We start from the raw sequence: 26,733 nt of genomic DNA, 5'->3' as shown, positions 1-26,733 counted from the left end.
GTACTCGGAAGCGGTGAGAAACTTTTGTGTTTTTTTAATGGTAAACATGGTTTCCCATGAAAAAGAATCAGGGCAAAAATGTACTAAGTTTCATTTCAGCAGCTGCATGATTTTTGAAAGTTTTCCCAGAATGCCTGTAGGCTCACAGCCTATGTGATCCTGGGTACTTAAGATTCAGGACTGAAGTGTAAGTTTCCAAAGGGCAGGATCTCAGCTTGGTCCTTCATTTAGCTGTAGTATCTACCACTTAGTAGCTACGTTTATTGATTGAATGACTGAGTGAATGAATGCACCATCAGATGAGGTTCCTGAAATAAAGTCTTTAATTTTCTTTGAAGAATTTTTGTTTAAAAATAGACATTTTAATGTTTAGGCCATTGGTTTGTTTTTGTTTTGTTTTGTATAAAGTTTCAGAAATGGATTTTTCCTATGTTTTTCATTTTGTTTTAGAGAAGAAAATGCTTAGAAGTGATATATATAAGAGGCTCCCATGAGATACAGCTGTATTACATTTAAAGTAACAGATTATTTGGGGTGTTCATCAGATACTATTTTACTATTAGATTTTAGCATAATGTTGTTATAGCAGGCATTGTAGTGCATAGAAAAATCTGTGGGAGGAAAAAACCATGATTTAGGAATAAGATGAACATTAACAGTGGAACTCTTTGGTCCAGCAGGTGGAATGATAATTCCAGTGCTAATAAAAATCAACATGTTGAAGTAATGGACTCTCAGAAAGTAGCTTCCACCCCTTTTCAAGTCATGGCACATTAAGTAAGGTAGAAGGATAGCCAAGGCCCTAAGGGAGGGTTTGATGCTGAGATCTGGTGCCTCCCAAATTTTATGATATTAAAAAGTATAGTGATAGGTAACAATCAAGCTGGGATATAACTAAATTGCAGTAATGATATCATAAGAAGCTGGTGCTCTGCACAGAGACCAAACAAATGAAGGAGTTCGTTGGTTTGCCAGTGTGACATGGAGAGGAGTGGCTTCCAGGGGACACGGGTGTTTTGGTCATCAGGAGGAGGCCAGTGTAGCAGTGGAGAGCCAACCCGCACCACCAGAAACACCACTGGGAAGTCCCTGGAAACACTTTAAAAACATTTATCTTTAAAAATCAAAACCCAGGCAGGAAGAAAAAACTATTATGATGAGATATCACAGCACTAAAAAAAGTTATGCTGTGTCTGGTTTTAATAGAAACATGTAACTTCGAATTTTTTTAAAAGAAATTATTTCATATCTGGGGGTGGTGCCTGGCACAGCCGAGGTCCATTACAATGCAGTTGAAGAAATTCTGCGCTGTATAAATGACCCAGGTTCTCCAAGCCCCACAGCAATGTGGATGGCACAACTCCTGGGACCCCTCACCACCACTTACTGCCATCCTTTGCTGAAGCCATCTTCTGATTACTAACCTGGCTTCCAGGAGCTTCGGAATGGGGAAGGGGTGCAGGGTGGAGGTGTTGCTCTGGTGTGATCGTTCCAGTCATTGGAACTGTGTATTTCCCATTACATCTAATTTGTTGGCATTCCGGGTTTTGTGTGTTTAAATGGCATGAGTCAGTTTCTGAGAGTCCTGACCACTCTTAAGTGAACTAATAGTGTCTGATCTCAGAGGTAAAGTTGGCACTCTCCAACCCACAGGGCCCTTCCCATATGCAGTAGTTTCGGATGTAATTGTTTTGTTTTGTTTTTTAATGGTTGTGTGCATGTCTTTTTCTTTTTTTAATTGATTGTAGAGAGAGAAAGAGAAACATTGACTTGTTGTCCCACTTGTTTATGCATTTATCGGTTGCTTCCTGTACGTGCCCTGACCAGGGATGGAACTGCAGCCTTGGCTGATGACACTCCAACCAACTGAGCTACCTGGCCAGGGCCATTATTGAGTTTAATTTTTTTTAACTTTAACAGTTATTCAGCATCACTCAGCTAACAATTGCCTTCATCTTTTCATATTAATTAAAATAGCTTTTCAGCTGATAGCAGGGAGCATGTTTTAGACTTAAATCAACAACATGCAATCTAAATATTGACCATCTTTGCCAGATGTTTTAAACTAGGGGCTGCTCAGGGTGGGCAAGTATCTGATAATATACAAACTCAACCAATTTGTAATTCCTGCCAGTCTCTTAGATACTCCATGACAAGCACAGAGGGTTTTATTTAGTAGTTTAGTATGTAATTTCAGAATCTATATTTTTTATGAACTACCTCTGTTGATTTTGATCGGATAGCTCTGGATGGCATTCTCAAAAATAAGCATGGTGCTGGCCAGATGGCTCAGTTGGTTGGAGCCTTGTCCTACATACGAAAAGTCTGTGGGTTCGATCCCCAGTCAGGGCATGTGCAGAAGGCAGCCAGTCGATGCTTTTCTCTCACATAGATCTTTGTCTCTGTCTGTCTATTCCTTCCCCTCTCTCTGAAATCAGTGAACATATCCTCTGGTTAGGATTAAATTTAAAAAATAATAAAAATAAGGATGTATCAGGAGCACTTGGGGCATACTTTAAAATGTGCAAGCGTGGGGCCCAACCCCAGAGATTGAGATCCTGTTAGGAAACTAAAACCGAGATGAATGAAATGATCAAAACAATTAAATGCTAAACAAATTATAGGTAGTTAATAAATGTATCTTGTTTGATTCAACTGCTCAGTATGTTAGAAATCTGGTGTGAGTTAGGGAAGTCCTGAACTTACGGAAGAAGTGAGACCTTGGGCCTGGAAGGGGAGAAGGCGTAGACACAGGCCTAAAGGAGCAGGGAAGGCATTTAGTCACTGAAGTGTGGGAGGAGCAGAGGCTGAGCACATGTGCAAAGGCACTCAGAAGTTCGGCGGAGTGGGAGTGAGATGAGCGTGACTGTACAAAATGCATAGATTCACGTTGTTTGTTCTTAGCCTGTGAGTGCAGAGAGGAGTTGGAGTGCTGTGTGATAAATGTCACATATTGGATGCGTGGGCTCTTCTGCTGCGACAACTCTTCACTCCTGATCAGTAGCCTAGAGTGGCTGATAAAATTGGCTGGAAGGGTGCCTTCCTCTCTTCTCTTGGTTCTATTGGGTTGGCCAAAAAGTCCGTATGGTTTTTTCCATAAAATAAAAGACATATTTTTCATTTTCACCAATAATTTTATTGATCTGGATATTTTGAGTATGTCAGCTATCTCCTGCATGGTAGTACTGATTTGAATTCATGGTAGAATTGATTGTTCTCAATTACTGTCTCGATTTGATCTCTCAACTTCAATTGGTCTACCCGACTGTGGAGCATCATCAGTGAGAAATCTCCAGCGTGACATTTCACAAACCATTTTTAAAGTATATTTTATTGATTATGCTATTATAGTTATCCCAACTTTTTACCCTTTTATACCCCCTCTGCCCTGCACTCCCCCTGCCTTCCAGCATTCCCCTTCCCTTAGTTCATGTCCATGGGTTGTACATATAAGTTCTTTGGCTTCTCTATTTCCTACACTATTCTTAACCTACCCCTGTCTATTTTATGCCTACCAATTATGCTTCTTATTCCCTGTACCTTTCTGCCCCCATTCTCCCACTCCCCACTGATAACCCTCCATGTGATCTCCATTCCTGTGATTCTGTTCCTGTTCTAGGTGTTCGCTTAGTTTTTGTTTTTTAGGTTCAGTTGCCGATAGTTACGAGTTTGTTGTCATTTTACTGTTCATGGTTTGACACGTTCGATGTCACAGCACCTTCTCCATACACTGCACAAATCTTTTGCGTTTCACTTGTGTTTTTACCTTTCTTTAAGTAATAAAGCATGATATGCCGAAAATGTTGCTTATTTTCTTCCATCTTCAATATTAAAATGGCTACACAAAAATTCACTGATTTTGATAAGTTTTTTTAAAATGCAAGCTGATATGACAGGTGTCCCAATAAAATCTAACAAAATTGTTTCAAATGAAGTTAAAGACAGCTAAGTGCTACTAGAGCCACCTTATGGAAAAAAACAAACTTGTTTTTTGGCCAACCCAATACTTGAACTTATCCTAAGAGTAGAACTTACTTAAGAAAAATCAACTCCAATAGAGGAGATTGAGTTCCAAAAGCACTCTTAAAGTTTATTTTATTCTTTAAAAAAAAATTTAGTTTTTTAGAGGGGAAAGAGAGAGAGAGAAACATCGATGTGAGAGAGAAACCAGTTGCCTCTCGTACACACCCCAACTGTAGGGAGATACCAAATCTGCACCCCAGGCTTGTGCCCTTACTGGGAATTGAACTGGCGACATTTCGCTTTGCGGGATGATGCCCAACCAACTGAGCCACACGGGTCAGGGCATTCTTAAGGTTTATTTTTGACATTTAACAAAGGTAGGTTTTAGAGGGAACTGAAATTAATAATATATTAAATGTTTTATTCATTCAGTCAGGTCATTGGGCTGGGCTTTGGTTCCTGCCATGGAGGACCCCTGTCTTGTGCCTGGCGAAATACAATGGCAATGGCAGTGATGGAATCTTACCCAGAATGCCAGGCCAAGCACGAAGGAGGATTGGCCAATTGAATAGAGCTTTGGTTCAATTGGTTGCCTCCCATGTGTGTATGTGCCCAGACTGGGAATCTTATGTACGCACAGACCGGGGCCCAGAAATCCTAAGTGCCTGGACTGGGGATCTCACGTGCACAGACCCGTGAGTGAACCCACAACCTTTTGGTTATGGGATGACACTCCAACCAACTGAGCTGTACCAGCCAGGGCCTAAGCAGATTCTTGAAGATTGAGTTGGAGTTGGCCAGCTGAGGAGAGGAAGTGTACCAGGAAATGGTAAAGTGTATGAACAGTCACATTTACTACAGAATACATGGCATGATTGGAGTTGGAAGGAGTTTGGTCCAGAAGGAGCTCAGGGTGCCTGAAATGAAGCTGAGGCCGGAGAGGTATATGCAGGGGCCAGATCATAATGTCTTGCAGGCCATGTTAAGGTGTTGGGTTTTGTCATGAAGGCAATGCGGAGCTGCCAGAGAGTTTTAAGCAATATTTTGTGTTCATTGTGGCTGCAGTATGAATGATGGATTGAAGAGGGCAAGAGCAGAGTTGGAGAGGCAAGAGATGTCGAAAGGCTGGTCTTGAATGGGAGGTGGAAATAGAAAAGGACAGATGGGGGAATGTAAAAGGCAGGTACCAAAGCATTTGGTGGCCACCTGAGGTTTGTCAGAGGAGAAAGTGCTGACAGTGAGTGGATGGTGGGATATGGAAAAGATAACGGTTTGGTGGGGAGAATGGTGAGTTCCTTTAGGGAATATATTGACTTTGAGGTGTTTGTGGGACATCCAAGTGAGAGGTCCAGAGGACTCTTGGAGAGTGAAGTCTGGAGCTCAGGGAGGTATGGGCTTGACAGTGGTGGAAATGGGAAAAGATAGCTTGAATGTTGTGGTCCTAGGTTGATTTAATCTCCAAAGTATTTCTCAAAGCATCTGCTATTTTCTACGCCTCTCCCATCACCTTGGTTCAAGCTACTATTGTCTTCTAACTGGTCTGCCTACTGCCATAGCAGTCTGTTCTTACATAGCTAACAGTGATCTTTTAAAAATGAGATAGAAATTTGTCATTTCCCTGTGTAAAACCCATCACCACTGACTTCCCATTGTTCCTCCAGGAGATTCAGACTTCTTCCCATGGCTGCAAGGCCCTTCACAACCTTGCCCCGGCCGGCCTGCCTCTCCACACATCTTGAGTCACGCTTCTGCCTCGCTTGCCCACACTATAGTTACACTGGCTTCTTCAAGGCCACACGTAGACTTCTCTGTCTTATTGTGTGCCTAGTTCTTTCTCTTGTCCCGCCTTTGTCCGTGCTGCTGTCTCTGCCTGGATCGCTGTCCCCCAGCCCTTGGCCTGGCTAACTCATCTTTCAGGCTTTACCTCAGGTGTTTTTCAGAGGAGGCTTCCCTGACCCCCTGAGCTGTATTAGCGCCATCCTGCATTTTTCTTTTCTAGCACTTAACACAATTTGTTACAAGTTCCTTCTGTGTTTGTTTAGTATCTATCTCGATACAGGCCGTGAGGGCAAAGTCCATCCTGTGTTTGTTTATCATTACACTCCCAGGGTCAGACAGTCCTGAGCGTTTGGTCAGATTGTTGAATGAATGAGGGTCATAATCTATCATGAAAATCTTGCAATTTTTACACCATCACAGAATAAATAGGATTGTGATTCAAGCTTTACAACATATGTAGCTGATTTCATCAACTTTTGACACTCTTACATTTTAAAAAAATATTCTTGTTATCCAAGGACATTTTTGTCATTGCTTTTAGAGAGAGAGGAACGGGGGAGAGAAACATCAGTATGTGAGAGAAACACTGATTGGCTGCCTTGTTGTATGCGCCCCAGCCTGCAGCCTGGGTGTGAGCCCTGACCAGGAATCAAAGCTGAGACCTTTTGGTCTGTGAGGTGACGCTCCAGCCAACTGAACCACACCAGGCAGAGCTGGACTATTACATTTTTAACTGTTATTAAATACTATTTGCCTCTGGGAGATTGGGACATTAAAATTTCAAATCAAATGTTAGGGGTGTTTTTCCTCCCTGTTGCCTACATTCACTAGGGTGCTTCCGGCCCTAGTCAGCCTGACCCATTGTCAGCCTGACAGTGGATATGGCTGCTGCTGAGTTTTGAAATTGTAAAAACTGATCATTGTTCCCTTGAGTTGGGCGGGATAGCCGCCTTTTCCTTCATCCCTGATTTGGGAAATGTCCCAATGCATGCTGTTTGCATTGCAGCTGTGGGAAAGTCTACCTTTGTGAAGTTACTCGCGAAAACTTACCCCGAGTGGCACGTAGCTACAGAACCTGTAGCAACATGGCAGAACGTCCAGGCTGCTGGCACGCAAAAAGTAAGTTTTCAGTCGTGGTGGGTACTTGGCAGGCATGAGCGAGTAAACTAATTGTAATAACCTATTTGCTCTGAGGGGTGAAGTAGCCCAGTTTAGTCTCCTTTTTAAAATACCTTCATTCCAGCAAGCAGACCGTGTATGCAAGAGAGAACATGACTTGTTTGAGTATGTTTAACTTTCATTTTTGTGATAATTACATGTCTGCATAAGTGACTGCTTCTGTTCTGTGTGGTTTCCCAAAGTATGCCCAACCATTCTGGCTTTGAAGATTAATTTTGTCGTTCCTACCCTTAAGTATATTACTGAGGCTCACCATCAAGATTAACAGTTAATTAAAGTGATTTTAACTTATTTATGAAGTCTTAAAAATTGGAAAGGACCTTAGAGAGCAGCTTACCACACTTTGAGTCAATGCAGATATAACTAACATTATAGAGCACGTACTATGTACCAGGCACTATACTGTGCCAGGCACTGTACACTTATACCTCGTGGCTTAGACCTTCGGTGCAGGTCTGCCGCTTTGGGAGAGGCTGTAGGGTTGGTTTCAGCACCAGCCACAGCAGTATGAGTAAGGAAATACCAGTCTGGACAAGAACCTTAGAGGTAGCTGAGGGAGTGGCAGCACCATGCCTTAGTCACCACAGACTCCTCCAGCCAATGGGAGCATTCACTGAGTGGCTCATTTTGGTTTTTAACAACTAATTGTTAGAAAGTTCTTGTATGAACCACTTTGCATACCTGTGACTGACTGAGTCATTGGTTTAAGTTCTGCTTCTTAAGCCTCCTAACTTTTCCACTTGGCAACTCTTTATATAGTTAGTTGAAGGCAGTGATTTGCCTCTTTTTCTCCCTCCAGTCTTCTCTCTTTCAAGCCAATGTTTTTGAGTTTTTCTTTAAGAGGGTCATATAACTCTATTGTTACTTTTTTCAGGGACCGCAATACTGTTTTCCGTAGTGAACGAGGGCTCCTTTTTCCCACAACCTCTCCAACACTTGTCATTACCTGTGCTGTTGATAACAGCCATTCTAACAGGTGTGAGGTGGTACCTCATTGTAGTTTTTATTTGCATTTCCCTAATAGCTAGTGAAGTTCAACATCTTTTCACATATCTGTTGGCCATTTGTATGTCTTCTTGGGAAAAGTGTCTGTTCAGACCCTCTGCCCATTTTTTAATTGCACTGTTTGTGTGCTTGGTTTGGAGTGGTACGAGTTCTTTATGTATTTTGGATATTAACCTCTTGTCAGAGCCGTTGCTTGCAAGTATCTTCTCCCGTTTGGTTGGTTACTTTTTTGTTTTGTTAAGAGTTTCTTTTGCTGTGCAAAGCTTTTTAGTTTGATACAGTCCCATTCATTTATTTTTGCCTTTACTCCCCTTGCTTTTGCGGTCAAATTCATAAAATCCTCTCTTAGGACCAAGGGCCATAAGTTTAGTACCTATGTCTTCTATGTAATTTATTGTTTCAGATTTTATATTTAGGTCTTGGGTCCATTTTGAATAAATTTTTGTACATGGAGACAAGCTGTAATCTAGTTTCATTCTTTTGCATGTGGCTTTCCAGTTTTCTCAGCACCATTTATTGAAGAGGCTTTATTTTCTCCACTGTGTGTTTTTGGCTCGTTTGTCAAAAATTACCTGCCTGTATACATGTGGTTTTGTTTCTGCTGCATTCCTGTTTATTAACAATGAAATTTCAGAAAGAGAAATGAAAAACACAATTCCTTTTGCAATTGCAACAAAAAGAATAAAATATCTAGGAATAAACTTAACAAAGGATGTGAAGGACCCATATAATGAAAACTATAAATCATTTTTATTAAAAGAGATTGAAAAAGATACAATGAAATGGAAAGAGATTCCATGTTCATGGATTGGAAGAATCAACATAGTTTAAATGCCCATGTTACCTAAAGCAATGTACAGATTTAATGCAATCCCCATCAAAATTCCAATGACATTTATAAAAAAATATAAGACAAAAAAGCATCAGATTTATGTGGAATCACAAAAGATCCCAAATTGCCAAAATAATCCTCAGAAAAAAACAAAGCTGGAGGCTTCACACTACCTGCCTTCAAATTATGCTACAGAGAAACAATAATCAAAACAGCATGGTACTGGCAGAAAATCACACACGGACTAATGGAACAGGATTATTGTTATGTTAAAGGAAAGCAGTCAATTGTTGTATTTGTCTGCATAACAATTCTCAAGTTAATAGTTGGTTTGGTTTTGTTTGTTTTTTGCTGTATCTGTTTACCTCTTCTATAATTTCTAATCATTTGTAAAAGTTTTCCAATATTCATCTCATTTCTATTTTCTTGTTTTCTTGCATTGGGTAGAAGCTCCAGAACTATGTTAAATAATAGCAGTGATGGTAGTCATCCTTATTTTGTTCTATCTTTAGTCCAACTACCTGTACTGTATCAATGTTAAGTTCTAGGATTGTTACTCACTTTAATAGACCACATGGAGGAGGATTTTTCTATTACTAGGACATTAACTTTTTTATCAGAATCAGATGTTGAATTTTCATCACAAGCCTTTTTAGCATCTAGCAAGATAACCATGGGGTTTTTGCTTAACTCTTAGTCATAGATTTGATAATGGTGCCATTTTCACATTTCTAGAATGAACTCTCTTGGTCTTAGTGTACTGTTCTATTAATTTACTAACATGTTGTTTGGAATTTTGCATATATATTTGTAAGTTTAATTGGTATTACTATTTGTGTGTAAAGTTTTTGACAGGTTTTATCATCAGGGTTACGAAAATCAGTTGAGAAGTTTTGCATCGTTTTTAGCATAGGAATTATCTATTCCTTGAAGGTATGACAGAAACCATTTTTTAAATGCCATGAATTCAGTGTTGTTTGGAGGAAATAGTTATTGGACAACTGTTTATTTCTCAATTATTATTCAGGGCTTTTTTTTTTTTTTTAACCTTCTTGAGTCAATTTTGTTTGCTTAGAAAACTTGCCTTGTATTGAGATTTTCACATTTAATCAGGTAAACTTAGTACGTTTTCTTTAATACTTTAAACTCTTCTGTATCCAGAATTATTTTTATCTCATGCTGCTTATTTGAATATTTTGGGGAGGGATAGATTTGATAGATTGTCTGTTTGACCTTTTTAAAAGAGAACTAATTAATGGATTTTATTTTTAATTCTATGGGGGCTTGCAGTATTTCTGCCTTTATTCTTTTCTTTCTCAGAATTTCTTTGCATTTTTAAAGCTCTTAGGCTTGAATGATTAGTTTGTGTACTTTTCCCTTTTTTTCTGCCTTAGTAATAATAATAAAATCAATTGCAACTGGAAATTTTTTTCAGATAAGCTTTGGCCCTGTCTTCTAGATTTTGACATACAAGATTTTAACTGAAATTTCTAAAGAGTTTATAATTGTATTTTTAATGTATTCTTTGCCCAAGAATTATGTTTAAAATATTTTACATTTTCTGAATAGATTTTGTGTGAGCGTTTCTTTGCAGTTCTAATTTTGTTATGGTTAGACAATGTGGCTTATATAGTTTCTAACTGAGAGAACTTACTTAGATTTTCTTCATGGCTTATGTATGATCAGTTTTTATGTATGATCAATTTTGGTAAATGTGCCATGTATTATGTAGAATATGTATTACTTGTAAGGTGTGGAGTTTGATATGACATTTTATAAATTCTAAGATGCCATTGATCATAAGGCATAATGAATTTAATAACCCTTCTCTATGTAATAATTAAAATATGTGTTAAGTTTAATTTAGTGAACATTGTAAGATATATATCCCAGTGTCAGATATGTGCAAAAAAAGATTTAGAATTTTATTCTCCAAGTTCTCATTTCTGGAGTCTACCTTTTATTTTAAAATCTGAGAGAAATATATTATTTAAAGTTTTATGTTTTTATGTTTTGTCCATTTCTCCTTATATTTTTAATTGTTTTTGCTCTATATTGATAATATTTCAATGCTTTAATATTCCATATAACAAGGTTCATGACTTCTTTGTGGAGTCTTTATTGGTTTATTAGTATTTTAAAAAACTCCCCTAGCAGTAAATGCCTTTTTCTTAATACAGTTTTGCCACATCTGCCTTCTTTTTATTTGCATCTGTTGGGTTGGCCAAAAAGTCCATTTATTTTTTTCCATGAAATAAATGACACATTTTTTCATTTTCACTGGTAACTTTATTGATTTGGATATTTTGAGTATGTCGACTATCTCCCACGGTTGGCTTCTAGTGGGTAGAGCCCAGGGGGGCTGCTAAACATCTTCTAATGCGTGAGACAGCCCCACAGCAAAGAATTATTTAACCAAAATGGCAGTAGTACAAGAAACTTCGCAAATCACTTTTGACACATTCTGTCAGTCACAGCACCTTCTGCATACACTGCACAAGTCTTTTATGGCATTTCAGTTGCATTTTTACTTTTCTTGAAATAATAAAGCATAAATCTCTGAAAATGTTGCATATTTTCTTCCATCTTCAATGTTAAAGTGGCTGTAGAAAAATTCACCAATTTTGTCACATTTTTTAAAAATGCACACTGAGGCCCTGGCTGGTGTGGCTCGGTGGTTTGAGCACTGGCCTTCGAAACCAAAGGGTTGCCAATTTGCTTCCCAGTCAGGGCACTTGCCTGGGTTTCGGCCAAGTCCCCAGTGGGGGGTGCATGAGAGGCAACCACTCATTGCTGTTTCTCTCTTTCTCCCTCCCTTCCCCTCTCTCTAAAAATAAATAAATAAAATCTTTTTTAAAAATGCACACTGAGGGGAAAGAAGGGTAAGGGTGAAGTCAAGGAACATGTATAAAGGACCCACGGACAAAAACAATGGGGTGGGGGGAGGATTGAATGTGGGAGGTGGGAGGTGGGGGTGGGTAGAGCAGGGGAGGGTAATAGGAGGAAAATGGGGACAACTATAATAGAATAACAAAAAATGTTTAAATAAAATAAAAAACATTTTAAAAAACTCATGCTGATATGACCCCTGTCACAATACAATCTAACAGAATTGTTTCAAGTGAAGTTAAAGACAAAACTAAGTGCTAGTAGAGCCATTGTATGGAAAAAACTAAACCAGATTTTTGGACAACCCAATACTTGGTGGATTTTTCTGTCCCTTTGTCTTCAACCAATTTGTCATCTTGTTTTAGGTTTTTTGTATTTTAGGTGTTTCTTTTGTGAACGGGAGTTTTTGTTTTTATCCAATCTTAGAGTTTGCCTTTCCTGGGAATTTTTCTCTTTTATTATGATTATATTTATTTATTTCTGCCACCTTATTTTGTGCTTCCCTCTCCATCTTTTTCTTTTTGCTATATTTGAAGTTTTCTTTCGTTTTTCCTCCCCTTCATTCATATGGCAAATTTGAGGATAGACTTGAGAAAGAGAAACTTTAATGTGAGATAGAAACAGATCAGTTGTCATTGCACCCCAACCGGGGATCAAACCCGCATCCAAGGCTTGTGCCCTGACTGGGAATCGAACTAGCGACCTTTTAGTCCAGGGGACAGCACCCAACCCACTGAGCCACACCAGTCAGTAAAGAAATTAAAAGAAAAACCAACCCTATCGCTATATTACAGTACATACTGGATCTTCTGACTTGCATGTCTTTTCATTTCTTTCATAATTTTTTGCCTTTTTTTCCCCCCTCTTAGTTTAGGGAGGATTTCCTTTTTTTTTTTTAATTATGATACTTTTTTTTAAAGATTTTATTTATTTATTTTTAGAGAAAGAGAAACATCAATGTGTGGTTGCAACTTGAGTGCCCCCTACTGGAGACCTGGCCCTCAACCCAGGCATGTGCCCTGACTAGGACTCGAACTCACAACCATTTGGTTCGCAGTCCAGTGCTCAATCCGCTGAGCCACACCAGCCAGGGCTGGGGGGCATTTCTTGAGCTGATATTCTGTATGATATGCAATCATTAGGTTTACTGCAGTATAGTCTAGTTACCGTCTTCATTGGGTGTTTTGTTTTAGCAAATCTATTTTTTCTCCTCTAAGAATGTTCTTTTCTGTTGCTCCTTTTTTATGACTGCCTGCTGTTATCAATGTGGCACTCTTTTGAATCTCAATGAGATTCTTCTGTTTTTTCCTGTTCCTGGCAACAGCTGTCTCCTAAGAGGCTGCTTGTCTTGAGCGCGCAGATTGGTTCTATCCTTTTGAATTGCTGAATATTTTTACATCCAATGATTATTCCTCTATTTGTTTATATGTTGGAAGTAATGTTTGCATTTGTTCTATAGCCAAGATGTTTCTTTCAGAAATTGTGTAGGCCCCTGTGCAGTTTTTTGTTCTGGAACAGTCTCCTTTTGGTAGCCCAGAGCCTGTTGGTAGAATAGCCTCCACCCAGTCATCCTAGTACATCTGTCAGCGCAGAGCCCACTCATTCAGTGGGCTGCCATGCAGTCTCAGAACTGTACCACACAACAGTCTCTAGTGACATCAGAGGCTCCAGTTGATTCAGATTTGCACCCCCCCCCACCCCCCGCTTCTGCCTCCAGCTCCTACTGGGGACCATTTATGGGGCTGGTGTGTGTTTGTGCTTTGGGGTACGGAAAGAGGGAAATCATTTTGTGATGTGCTCTGCTCCATCTGTATTGCTCCTGCTGAAGCCTTCCAAAGGGCAGGACCCTTCTTTAGAATGTAATGGTGGTGTTTAGCCAAACTGCATTACTTGTTGTTATCTAACCTTGTTTCCCTCCTGTATCTTTGTCTCTACCTGAAATTTCCATCTGAAAATTTTACATATCAGCCCTGGCTGGTGTGGCTCAGTGGACTGAGTGCCAGCCTATATACCAAAGGGTCGCCGGTTTGATGCCCAGTCAGGGCACATGTGCCTGTATTGCCAGCCAGGGCCCCGGTGGAGGCGAGCAAGAGGCAACTACACATTGATGTTTCTCTCCCTGTCTTTCTCCGTTCCTTCCCCTCTCTATGAAAATAAATAAATAAGACCTTTAAAAAAATTTTTTTACATATCATTCCATATAGCTTAATGCCACTTTTTTCCAGAAACTTCCTCAGATTCCTTCCATCATAAATGATCAACCCTTCATCACATGTTCTTCCTTACATCCCAGCTCTTTTTTTTTTAAATACAGAATAGCTAACATTTATTATGCATCCTGTATGGGCACTACGCTAAGCACTTTACATGTAATATGAAATGCAATCTTTAAATTTTTTTTAAAATTTTGACAAATATATATTTTGAAGATTTTATTTATTTATTTTTAGAGAGAGGGGGAGGGGGAGAGAAACATCAATGTGTGGTTGCCTCTCGCGTGCCCCTCACTGGGGACCAGGCCTGCACCCCAGGCATGTGCCCTGACTGGGAATCGAACTGGTGACCCTGTGGTTCGCAGGTCCATGCTCAATCCATGGAGCTACACCAGCCAGGGCACATCCCCCCAGCTCTTTATCTCCTTGTCTCACCCCCTTTGCTTTTGCATTGTGAGCTCCTTGAGTTCTGGAGCCTGTCTTGCTCGCCTTTATATAGAGAAATAGTAGAAGGAAGAAGTTAGAGGAAGCCAGGGTTGAGTGCCCATTTAGTACCTACTCACCATGAGACCTTGGACAAGTAAGTTACTTAACCTTTCTGAGTGGATTTTCTCCTCGAGAAAATGAACGTCACAACTGTACCTTACCTCATGAAGCTCTTTGGAAGATTAAATGAGATAACATAGCATAGTGAACATGGAAATAAACCTTAGTTTTGTTTTCTGTACCCCTTACAGCACCTAGCTCATGTAGTGCCTCATTCACACAGGCCTTCAGTTAATGGTGACTTCGTGGGTGCAGATCCAAAGTGCTTTCCACAAAACTCACTTTTGCGTTGAGTCAGTGGCAGAGCCCAGGAAAGAATCCAGGGTCCTGCGTGGCCCACACATGCTCCCACCTGCACGTGCTGAGTGAGTGGGTCCTCAGATGCCTTTCATAAAGTCTGTAGGATGGAGGGGGTTTTGCTTGTTAAAAAATTGTAGTCCTTCTTTGAGAGAGAAAGGATTTTATTTAGTCAGATTTTCAAATAAACAGTTGCTTTCTCACCTGGGTTGAAGTTTTGTGAAGAAAGAGCCACAAATGGAAGCCCAGAAGGGCGGCAACATAGTGTTAGAATGGAAAAATTTGTTTCCAAGTAGAGTTTTAGGTGGTTGTTGATTGATAACCCCCCCTCAGACAGTTTCCACAGATGCATTAGTAAGTAAGTAATATTCTAATTCTGTGTGCGGCCCTTCCTCTGCTCTTCTCTTGGTACGTGGAAGGTGGCACATCATCGCCCCGTATCAGATTCTTGTCTAATAAAGTAGGAAAATCTCTTCCTTGATTATGTAGCGATGACTAAAGGAAACATTTGTAATTGCTTCTCTCATTGATTATTAAACCTGCAGAGGGGTGGGGAGAAGGTGAACGCAATGAAGTAAATGTGCCTTCTAGGAAATTCGCCTCTTTTGTCATTTCCCTCTAGGCCTGCACCACCCCAAATCCCGGGAACTTGCTGGATTTGATGTACCGGGAGCCAGCACGATGGTCCTACACATTCCAGACGTTTTCTTTTATGACCCGCCTGAAAGTAGGGCTGGAGCCCTTCCCTGAGAAACTTTTACAGGCCAGGAGAGCGGTGCAGATCTTTGAGAGGTCTGTGTACAGTGACAGGTGAGACCCTGAACCCGCCGTCAGTCGGAAGCCCTGTGCTCAGCGCTGTCGGTGTTCTCTTCTTGCTCAGACCCTGCACCACTGTGGTCACTGAACATTGTACTTTTAAAAACTGTCTTCTTTTTTAAGACAACACTATATAGATTTGTTCAGACTTAGAATTCCACAGGGCTATCATATATGTCAAGAAAGAAAATTATACTTTTCATAAACTAAATGCACTTAATTTCCCACATCGCCACTAATTATGTTTTCCTGTTCTTTTCTGGCACAGAGGCAAGCTGGTAATGCCTAATAGAAACATTACATGCTAAAAGGCACAGAATAGACACTTAAGAAGCAGTGTATGTGCTAGGAAACCAAATGAATCAGTGGTCAGTTATCACCTTGAAGAAGAAAGCAGATGGAACTAAAAATTTGTGTTTCTAAAATGATGGAGATACAGTCTTTTTTTTTTTTTTAATTATTCCTCAAGAAAGGCTTTTTAAGAAGAAATAGCACATCTGTGAAATTGGCTTCTATTTCAGACTTACCCTTCTTATTTTTTTAATCCTCACCTGAGGATATGTTCCCTAACTTAGCGAGAGAGACAGAAACACTGATTGGTTGTCTCCCGCATGCAGCACTACTGGGGATTGAACCTGCAGACTTTAAAGCATGATAGTCTATCTCAAATATCAAAATGGGAAACGCTGCATTTTCACTGTCCATTCACTCCTAAAGACACTAAGTTAGTTACCCCTTTTAATTCCAAGTTAGACAACCTAGTTCTGCTTCTTAGTGCTCCCATAAAGCCTCCTGGAGGGGAAAAGTAAGAGTACATTCGTAAATGTAATGTTACTTGTTTTTATGCATTCCTTCTCTGTGTACTCGAAGAGAGAGCCTCCTCTTTATAAAAGCTAAAGTGGTGAATTACCAATGGTTGGTCTCTAGATTTTGCCGCTTTTTCACCTGTTGGGTGTACTGCTTCCCATTTCCTCTCCCCTTCCCAAAGCCATGCCTTCTGGACTAGGAAGATGAGTTACATAGAACCACCTAGGCTGCTTGCAAGTGTACTCACTATTGGTCTTCTTATTCCCAGCCCACTAGTAGGGTAGGCACGTGAGAGGCTCCTCAGAAGTCAAAATACTACTTTGTTTAGAAGCTACAAGATCCTACCGTTTTCTTGGAAGAGATGAGAATTGATTGTACTATAGGCAGCTACAACATCCTAGATGTCTTCTTCAGAGGGGTCATTTTTAAGACAGAAAGGATAACTAATTATACATTCTAATCCCAATGGTAATTTAGAACCTTTCCACTCTTTAAAAATTCGTTCATGTGTGCATTCACTCAGCACAGATACCTTGAATGGCACCCGTGTTCAGATGGCAGGCAGGGCTGGGGGCTGTGGCAGGAAACAAAACAGACCCAGTCTCCGCCCTCACAGTGATGAAGTGTGACGGGGAGCTCTGAGACTGCACATGTGCTCCTGTGTCATACGCGTTCCTGAGGCGGAACGCAGTTCGGTAGAGTGGATGACAGAGAGGGAGAAACCTGAATCTTCTCTGTTTGAGTTAAAGAAACAATAGCTTGTGGTTTTGGAGAGGGACGCTGCCGCCTAGGTCCTTAAGTTGACTCCTTGCAGCCCCTGCGTTTGGACTGCAGTGGTACCCTCCCCTTAGCATTCAGCTGCACAGCCTCCTGCTCCCACTCCCCCGGCAGTCACCACCAGCTTTGGAGAAACAAAGAAGTGCTCAGGAATGTGAGGGCTTTTTGTAGGGCTTATTAACAGATAATTAAGTTCTCTTTATAAGATCTTAATTTCCATTTACCTATGACACAGCTGAAAACATTTTTTCAGAAACTGAGTGACAGAAGTCATCTCTTTTTCTTTTTACCTTAGCTAGGCTATAGCTCTACCATTCCAGCCTGGAAGAGTGGCCTCTGGAGCTCTCAGATGGGTGTCTTCATAGCCTAGCAAAGAAGGAGTTACAACGAGTAAGACACCTTGAATACAGTGTGCCACCCCCTCCTCTAAGTACAACAACTCCGTGAGTTAGGTTCTACTGTTCTCTCTTTGTGTAGAGGGAGAAATGGGCTGAGTGCACTGACTCATGTGCCCGTGGTGACACAGCGGTGAATTTTTGGAGCTGGGGTCCTGCTCAGGATTGTGGTTCTGCAGCACATTCCCTTAGAACACGCAGCCGTGCAGTCTTTACTTCCAGAGCCATTCGTAGACAAGGATTTTGAATTTCATTTTCTCAGAAGTGGCCGGTTGCTGGGCGTTGCCTTAGAAACTGGAATTCATTATTTAGGATGTAAATTGTGTTTTGTATCAAGATGCCTGAGGTTTGAAAGCAGAATTGACCCTTCTGAAGCCATGGTTCTGGTTACCTCTTATTTCCAATTTTCCAGATGTTCCTTTAGTAGTGGAAGTAAGATAGGGGCAAAGCCAATTGGTTTTAGATTTGGCTTGCTTGTGTCTAGATTAGAGGCTCAACAGATGAAGCAAGTAAATGAAGAGCTCATGTGTGCATTGGAGGAAAGTCTACATTCTTGGTAATCCTGCAGTTAGGGGGAAATGCATTTCCTGCTCCGTAGGTGATGCTGCTGAAATACAGCTCCTTCTGTACTTCTCAACTAAACAAGGGATGGCTCAGCAGCCTGGAGATTCAGAAGCCCTGTTTTTAAATAAAATGCTGTGGGTGCTCTATACTAGATCAGTTTTTGTTGAGGGGCTTGCTACAATTATAATAAAGAAATCTCAAAAGTTTGAGTGTACACGTACCTTTGCTGTGTGTCTGACTGGTTTCCAGCAGGAAAAACTGTTAGCAACCAATGATGTAATGTGCTCTTCTGGTGCCCTTTTCTCCCAGTGTGTTAATCCATCTGGGGAGCCGAGATTTTGGCCTCTAAAGTCCAGATGCTACTTTCCATCTCAGTGTTGAACAAGGAGGAAAATATAGGTTAAAAATTCAGATTTCTTCAAAATTGATAAGGCACTAAAAGGGTTAAGTGGTTTGAATAGCCATGGAACAAGTTGGTTATTGATTTTTCTGCTTCTTTCTCTCCTTTGCCCATCTCATTGCCCATTCTTCTTCCCTCCCTCCCCGCCTCCCCTCACTGACATTTCCAACCAGGTATATCTTTGCAAAGAATCTTTTTGAAAATGGTTCCATCAATGATATGGAGTGGCATATCTATCAGGAATGGCATTCTTTTCTGCTGCAGGAGTTTGCCAGCCGGCTTCAATTACACGGCTTCATCTACCTTCAGGCTACTCCCCAGGTAACGCAGAACCGAAAGCCTCTGACTTGAGGGCCATATGAACCTTAAGAGGAGACAGTTCCCAAGCCCCTCATTTCCTGGTTGGAGAAATTAGACTGTGGGTATTATCTGGACCACAGAGAGCAGTAGGTAGACACCCTCCCACCCTAGTGTCGAGCACCCTGTTTCCCACAGGCCTTCTGCAGCAGAGGAGTAAAACAATTGACTGTGCACAGAAAGGGTCCCTCTTGATGTACCAAAGCAAATTGGACGTTCTTTTTGTCACCCAGGGTTTATAGGTTGGACCCTCTGACCACGTAACTTATAGCCAGTTGCCTCAGCTTTTCCCTCCCCCTGTGGTTTCCTGAATGGGGTGTGGGGAGCAAAGGAGGAGGGTTGCCTCATCTCATACTGGTACTGCCCTGATTTATAGCCCTGTTTCGAACCTTGAGGATGCCACTGGTAAGGCAGCATGGACTACAGAAATTGCTTTCCATGACTCTCTGACTTGGACCACGGAGCCAGCCTAGCACAGATTCTGATAGGGTGGTGTCATAGAGGGAGCACCAAAGTCTCTGGAGCCAGCAGTGACCTTGGGCAGTCCCTGGAAACCTTTCCCTGGAGGGGTTCTTACCTATTAAATACAGTGGCTCAGACTAGTGGTGCCTAAGGGCTCTTCTGGAGTGGAATCCTGAGTCAAGGCAGGCGGTGTTTTTTGAGAGATGTGTTGCTCTAAGTCTTGAGACATACAGGTAATGTATAGTCAAATTCCAGATATACCACATGCTCTTAGGAGGGAAAGCTCTCTCCAGACCAGAGGCCTTGCTTTTTAGAGAGAAAATTGAGCCTTGTAGACAAGAGGAAGCCAGAGGTCAGACTGAGTTGTGTCCTAAAACAGGTGGAAGAGCCCTGTCACACAGGCTCGCAGGAGCCAGGGGGAAGAGGACAGAAAGAAGGGCCTCACCCTGGGAAGGTAGCAGCCAGGAGAGAGGCCAGGAGTGTGACTGGGACCAGCTATTGGGGTCTTTGTACCAGGAGTTTCTGGAGATTGTGAGGCAGAAACTAGATCATAGAAGGAAATAAGAAAAGGATTCAACAGACATAAATAGGATCTAAGGTTTAAAGTAAAACTGAACTAGAGGTGTAGTGAGGCCACAGGGCTGAGAACCTGTAGTGAAAAGAAGCAAGCCGAAATGAGATGTATTCATCGCAGGTTGGCTAGCTGGGTCACATCCGTATGGCCTTTTTCAATAGTCTTCCTTGCCTGGGAGCATTAATAGAAGAGGCGTATTAGGAAGGTGTTTTTACTGGGTTGGGGGGCAGGGATTGGTGTCAGTGATTAGGGGAAAGAAGGCCCCTGACAAAGAGCGTGACTTAAAGTAGCTGAGTGTGGGGTTCAGGGTGAGAGGAGTGGCCTGGGCCAAGGAGGAGGGAGAGGCGGTGGGGCTGGGCCTGACTGAAGACTGTAGTCGGGGTTTGAAGAGGTGCAGGTTCCGGTGGGAGTGCTGAGATGGCTGGCTGCACGACGCAGCGGGTCGGAGGGCTGAGCATTAGAAGGACCGGGAGTGCTGACCTGACCTTTTCCAGAGGAGCAACTTCATCATAATCGGTGCCACGAAGACAGTGTTGGTGACGAGGAAGTGGGGTGGACCGGTTCCTGAGAGCGGAACGGGGCACTTGGCTAGCTGCAGAGGCTTTATTTCTGGGGAGTTGAGTTTGAAGTGGGACCCAGCAAGGAAAGCACGAAAGGCCTACTCGCTTTTTTGTGCATTCGGATGGCTTTGTGATGGGGGGCAGTGATGATGACGGTGGTGGTAAGTACTGTTATGATGCTGGTGTGGCTGACGTGTCTTTTTGGAGAGACTGAGGTATTTCAGCTGAGGGAAGTTGAGGGATTATTGCAACCTAATGACAGAAAAAGAAAAATAGTTTAATTCGTTTTGAGATTGGATGGAGATTTTGGTGCTGGCTTGATGGCATTAGAGCCTGGGACCCAGGAATCCTGATACCCTTTCCATGAAGTCAGGCTGACCTTCTGTGAGACCGAGAGGTGACTATATCCAAGAGAAGAGCGGAACAGAGGTTAAAACGTCTGTGTAAAAAGCTGTGTGCGTGACCAGTACTCCGGGTGTGGAGCCCTGGTAAATGCTGATTCGGAGCACGGGAGATGGACCTAAACTAAGCAGGACCTTCTGCTCCTTTCCATCTTTCCCCGAAATTCTAAAAAGCAAGCAAGCCAACAATAACAAACATTAGAAGAAAGGTGGCTGGGCCTCAGTGTCCCCACCCAAACCCACGGACTCAGGAAGAGAGAGCGCAGCCGGCCAGTGTGCCTCAAAGAGCCAGGCCCTGCCTGGCAGTTTGCAGCATGGAGACAGCCTGCAGAAATGCCTGGGAACAAATGGCACCTGGGTTTGGGAAGCGCAGGGGCTGGGCCCACTCGCAGTTGCCAGTCGCCGTCCAGTTGCTGTCTCATCGAAGCAGTCTGAGCAGCAGCTTTTTCTGAGGGGGTGAGGGGGACGGGGGCAGACAGGCAGAAGGGTCCGTCCCTTGGCATTTGCATGGACACTGCCTTTCCTGCTTACATTCAGGTGTGCCCGCCCACTGAGGAAGAGGCACCAGACTAAAGTACTGTGTGCACGGGCTTCTTTTAAGAAGAATTTTTGTAACCGTTACCAGTAAAGCAAGAATGATGCCACATTCTCAAACTTCTGCAGGGAAGAAGTGTGCTCTGTTAACCAAATCAGCAGTAAAAATGGAAATGTTAGCCTTTTTAATAGGAAAGACCTTAGCATCAATGTTTGCCTGCCAGCGGAGAATGAATAAATATAGCTTTTATTAAAAGAATTGCTCTGCCCTTGGTGTAATTGAAAACATGAAGTCCCACTTTTAAAAATACACGTTTTTATTAATTCTGATAATATTTTTCTCTCAGAGAGGAAGGTCAGGTAGCTTTCTATGTGTAGAGATCCTGGAGCTTACCTTGCTGGCAGGAGTGTGAGTTGCTTGGCCTCTAAGGAGCAGTCCGGCAGTATGAACTGGCAAGTACACATACCTTTTTACCTACTAATTATGCTCCTTGGAATTTACTCCATAAACACGTTCCCACATGGGCAGAGTGTCTCATGCGCAAGGCAGCAGTGTTTGTGAGAGCAAATGAATGGGAGCAACCCAAGTGGTCATCAGTAGGGACCAGCTGAATACATTGTGTTCCGTCCATGCCCTGGAAATTCTGAAGTCCTGAAAAAGAATGAGAAGGTACTTTACTGACATGTAACAATCTCCAAGGTGCATTGCTAAGTGAACAAACATAAGAATGGAGTATATAGGAAGATACCTTTTATATGTATGCATATGTTTTAGAAAAAAGGTGGGTAAGAATGTGTATGTGTGTAAAATATTTCTGAAAATGTACAGAAAGTTAGTGATATCAGTTGGTTGTCAGTGGGGTGCAGACCTGGGCAGCTGGGAGTCAGGAGTGGAAAGCTGTGTGATTGCAGAGGGAAGGGAATAAGGGAAAATGTATTGAAGCCATCAGCTGTTGAGTGGGGATGTAGGGGCAGAAAGATAGAAGGGAAAAAGAGGCAAGTTCATAGTGAAGGAAAGTAGAAATGAAAAAGATGTTTTAAAAGTAGTAGAAAAAGGAAAATGGATAGAGAGAGACTAAATCAGATATTAAAACATTAAATGAGTAGGTGCAACGAATACTTGATGACCTTCTGCTCTGCCAGGCCGGGGCTCAGCCCTGAGCAGGGTGGGTGGACTCTGGCCTGCCTCCTGGGGCCCCTCATCGCTGTGCTCTTGGAGTGCCGTGTGCAGACCTCCCTCTGTCCCCTGATGCAGCTAAAATGCCCCTGATGGTCTTTGTGTGCCCAGGGCCTTTCTAGGACAAGGACTTCATCTAAGTTTGGGACAATTATTGATTGAGGGGAGAGGGAGAGACCAGAAGGGATAAGTTCTAAAACTATTAACATCTATCTCTGTTAATCAGTTTGAAAAGTTGGACATAAGATCATAAATGAAATCTTTGTACATGACTTTATCTCCTTAGAGGAACGATAGAACAGGAGGGAAATAGCAAAGACTCTGTGCTTCAGGAATTTTGTGCACTATATTTGGGGATTAAGTTTACGTTTGGGAATAAAGTTTTTTCAGTGTTCGGAAGACAGAAGTCCTAAAGTCAGTGGGTTAATCCACCTATTCTTCCAGGACAGGTGAGGTTGAATAATGAAATGTTTGCTACACAGAGAGAGAAGGGAAGACAACTGAGACAAAGCAAACATTCGGAGCAAGAGTTTGGAGGTGTGAAAGAGCTTGGTCTGCCCTGAAGGCAGGCAGTCAAGTCTGGCTAAAGCAGTTAGTCCAGGAGAGGGGCTAAGGAAATTGAGAGTGGGGATATGGGAGGCCAGACTCTGGGAATGGCCTTGTGACAGGTGAAGAAGAAGTTGACATTCTCTGAGCCATTGTGCTTCAAACTTGTCTACCATGTGAAATCAGAAAGGAATTACGCACACTCTGGAAGTAGGGAAGGAAGGAGAGTTAGTCCCAAACCTCACTTGTTTTTACTTCTTTGTCTTTGACCAAGGCAGATTTTGCATTTTCCTGCAGAGAGTGTTTGCTGTGATCTGAAAGGGACGTTTGCAATTACTTATACTTTCATAAATGTGATGCTTCTCATAATTCTTTGAACCCAGGGCCGGTGGCTGTAGGCGATAAGGAGCCTGTGAGGTATTTTAGGCAAGGAGAGTGAGGCCATTATATTGGAGTCCTATGGAAGGGTGGACTGAGTGGCCAGAGTGGGAGGAAAGAGCAGCCTTTACAGGAACTTGCCGTGCCTTACCTGACGAGCCCGCACAGTGACCTGTGGGTGAGTAGAGGATGAGGAAAGGGAAGCCCGCAGAGACTGCACCACTGCATGCAATCTCATGCATGGTGGGGACGGGGATTTAATCCTGGACTTTCTGACATTAAAGCCTGGGCCCCTTCCATACCCTTCACCATCTCCAGGAGGCAGAGCCAAAAGGCTCTTGCTGTAGTTCAGGTGAGAGCTGATAAGGACCCGACCAGGCCAGAGGTGAGAGAGAAGCAAGGAGAGATATGAAGGAGCATTCAGTGACTTCCTAGAAAAAAAGGAAAAAGAAGGGTAATTCCAGATTCCTAGGTGCATGATGTTTGCCCTTAACCTGTGATTGAATAAGAAAGCAAGACCCCAGAAGCAAATTCTGGGCATGTAAGCATCCAGGATAGACATATGAGTGGGTCTGAGAGCCCCCCAGGACTGCACTCTAACAGCCAAGAATGAGCTCAGCAGGGCCTGGGGATTGTCTTTCAGGTTTGTCTGAAGAGACTACACCAGAGGGACAGGAAAGAAGAGATGGGAATTGAGCTGGCGTATCTCGAGCAGCTGCATGGTCAACACGAAGCCTGGCTTGTTCACAAGACCACCAAGTAAGCAGCTGAGAACAGCAGCAGACAGAGGCCTGCCTCTCTACAGCCAGCCGTAAAACACAGGAAGTTCGGCACGCAGCCCCATAAGAAGGTTCAGAGTGTGCTGGAAGTGGTTGGAAATGTCAAGCACTTTCCAGCTCAGAAGTTCAATACTGGGTATAATCTGTATATGCCAAGAGACTTTGTTAGATTGTATTTCCCCAGTTTTCTGTTTTAGAACATTCCACTGGGTTGAACATGGTGATTGATGATGATTATCTATTTGGCTCAGGGTGAAAGGCTGAAAAATTTTAGAGAAATTAAGTTGACACTGCTAGTTTTGGCCTTTCCTCCCTAGGCGTGGTATGCTCTCTGCTTAAATGTTTGGGGCTCTCGCCTTCAGGGTTAGTCTTAAGACTTAAGAGAAATTTTAGCCTTAGTCTTGCCAGCTAACTTTATTGAATTCCTTTTTTTTTTTTATGACTGACATTTCTTCTAGTGATAGAATTTTGCATCCTGGTCACAATTTAAAACATATGAATTTATTTGGTTATTTTGTATTGAGTTTATTGGGATGGCATTAGTTAATAAAATTGTACAGGTTTCAGGAGCACAGTTCTGCAGGCCATCACCTGTGATTGCGTTGTGCCTCCACCGCCCCAGGTCCGGTCTCCTTCCATCACCGTTCATGCCCCCCTTTCCCTGCGGTGATCACCATGCACTTGTCTATGTCCATGAGGTTTTTCTCTTCTCTCACTTAATCCCTTCAACCTTTTCACCCAGCCCTGCACGAATTATTTTTTAAATTGCTGTTTACATGCCATTTCATTGAGAAGCCATGTGACTGTAGATCTGTTCTCTGAATTATGAAGACGTGGTGAGTATGTGAAGCTTGGCTCAGCTTTTTTTTTTTCCTGTTCCCTAAATGGTCATGCTCCTTATAGGCTCCACTGTGAGGCTCTGCTGACCATTCCAGTGCTGGTGTTGGACGTCAACGATGATTTTTCTAAAGAAGTAACCAAACAAGAAGAACTCATGAGAAAGGTGGGGAGGATCTGAACTCCTGCTTTCTAGTGGCGTCCTTTAGTGCGCTCTTACCTTTGCTTCGAACCTAAACATAATGCCTCAAACTACGTTTCACGTTCCAAAGCCTGTGGAGCCCCGTAAAAGTTACAAATACAATCCCAATTTTCTAAAGTATTTGGGGCCAATAATTGTTAAATAATTGACTTATAATATGTGCTTCCCTAACTTCCTCTAAGGTATTCTAGAACTAGGGAATGGAGACTTCTGGATTCTATTCCCAGCTCTGCCACTTGATACCATATGACCCTGGGCAGGTCACATTTCCTCTCCATACCTGTTTGCCCTTCTCAAAAAACTCCTGGGCTACTTATGCATTGTGGGTGGACTATTGTGTAGTCAGTCTGCTGACAGTGTGAAATTTTACTGTTGGGTTTTCTCTTTCCCACAGGTAAACACCTTTGTAAAGGGTTTGTAACCAATGCCAGGATGTTCCGCTGTGATACGGGCTCGCTGACTCTGAAGCTAGAAAAGCACTGAGTAAACCACCCCCCCCCGCCTTGTACCTTTAGAGTGCCGACACTTCGTGACATGGTTTCCGTTACTCGTAGACTTTGCCATGGTCTTCTTTTGTATCTCAGAAGTCTTCTACAATAAAGCTGATTTAAGTGTTGCTTATTTTGCTAATCTGGTGGTTCATTTATTTCAGCATGTATCTATGGGTGCCTGCTCTGAACTCCCCTCTAAACTAGCCATTTTCACCTGGGAAAAGTCTTAGCTTTTCTTCTTCCTGAATCCTTCACTGAGCAGACATGCCAGGGCAGGAATCGCTCTCAGGACCCTACCCGGGCCCTGCCACAGTGTGAAGAAGGGAAGTGAGTGGCTCAGGAGTGGGTGGGTGCTCAAGTGCAAGCCCCCCAGAGTTCGGAAATGGAGCCCGAACTCCAGGTAGCTCCTTTATCTCTTTACATCCAGCACTGTTGGTACAGAGGATACAGTGGAGATTTAGACCTTTGTCCTAGAGCTGAAGAGCCCGGACAAAAGAAAGAAACGGAGGAGGCAGAGAACAAATCAGGAGCATAGAGCGCTCTCTGCATCTGACATGTAGGGTTTGGTCATCCTGGCACTACAGCCTCCTCCAAGCACCTCACCCAGTGAGTTTCAGATGCCTTAATGGAGTGAATCTGTTTATGCTGAAAAGAAAGAAAAATTTTGTGCCGCACTTCAAGCTTCAAAAACAATTTACTGTTAAGAGAGAAATATACATGTCTTGATCAAATCAAATTGCTCCATTGCAAGAAGCTTGCAGGCCCGTGAGTCGTGGAGAGCAGAAGCCCCGCCCCAAGCCCTTGACAGCTGTGCAGGCACACAGGAAAACGAAGGAGCTCAGGACCTATCCGGTCCGGAGACAAACCTGTTTCCTTCGTGCTTGGGAACGTGACTGTGATTGGTTTCTTACAAATGGGAGGTTTTGAAATAGCAGCACATCATTTCTTTTTCTACTTAAAAAATTTTAACAGC

General features: G+C 42.5%; 1 protein-coding gene across 2 annotated transcripts in view; it reads left to right on the top strand.

The window, feature by feature from the left end:
- The window catches only part of DGUOK (deoxyguanosine kinase), a 31,754-nt gene extending 5,869 nt beyond the window's left edge, over positions 1-25,885 (top strand). Inside the window, exons 2-7 of one of the 2 annotated variants that reach the window (XM_024558479.4) lie at positions 6,749-6,861; positions 15,326-15,513; positions 18,636-18,783; positions 24,095-24,210; positions 25,134-25,233; positions 25,664-25,885. In XM_024558479.4, the coding sequence (XP_024414247.1) occupies positions 6,749-6,861; positions 15,326-15,513; positions 18,636-18,783; positions 24,095-24,210; positions 25,134-25,233; positions 25,664-25,690 (692 nt within the window). In that variant the 3' untranslated portion in view covers positions 25,691-25,885. The remainder of the gene's footprint in view (positions 1-6,748; positions 6,862-15,325; positions 15,514-18,635; positions 18,784-24,094; positions 24,211-25,133; positions 25,234-25,663) is intronic. The other variant, XM_071221537.1, reaches the window with a different exon arrangement.
- Positions 25,886-26,733: the final 848 nt, after the last annotated feature.

This window comes from Desmodus rotundus, chromosome 5, assembly GCF_022682495.2.
Source record: "Desmodus rotundus isolate HL8 chromosome 5, HLdesRot8A.1, whole genome shotgun sequence".
NCBI classification, from domain to species: Eukaryota; Metazoa; Chordata; class Mammalia; order Chiroptera; family Phyllostomidae; genus Desmodus; species Desmodus rotundus.
The sequence above is the reverse complement of the archived record's forward strand: the minus strand, read 5'-3'. Positions and strand labels throughout refer to the sequence as shown.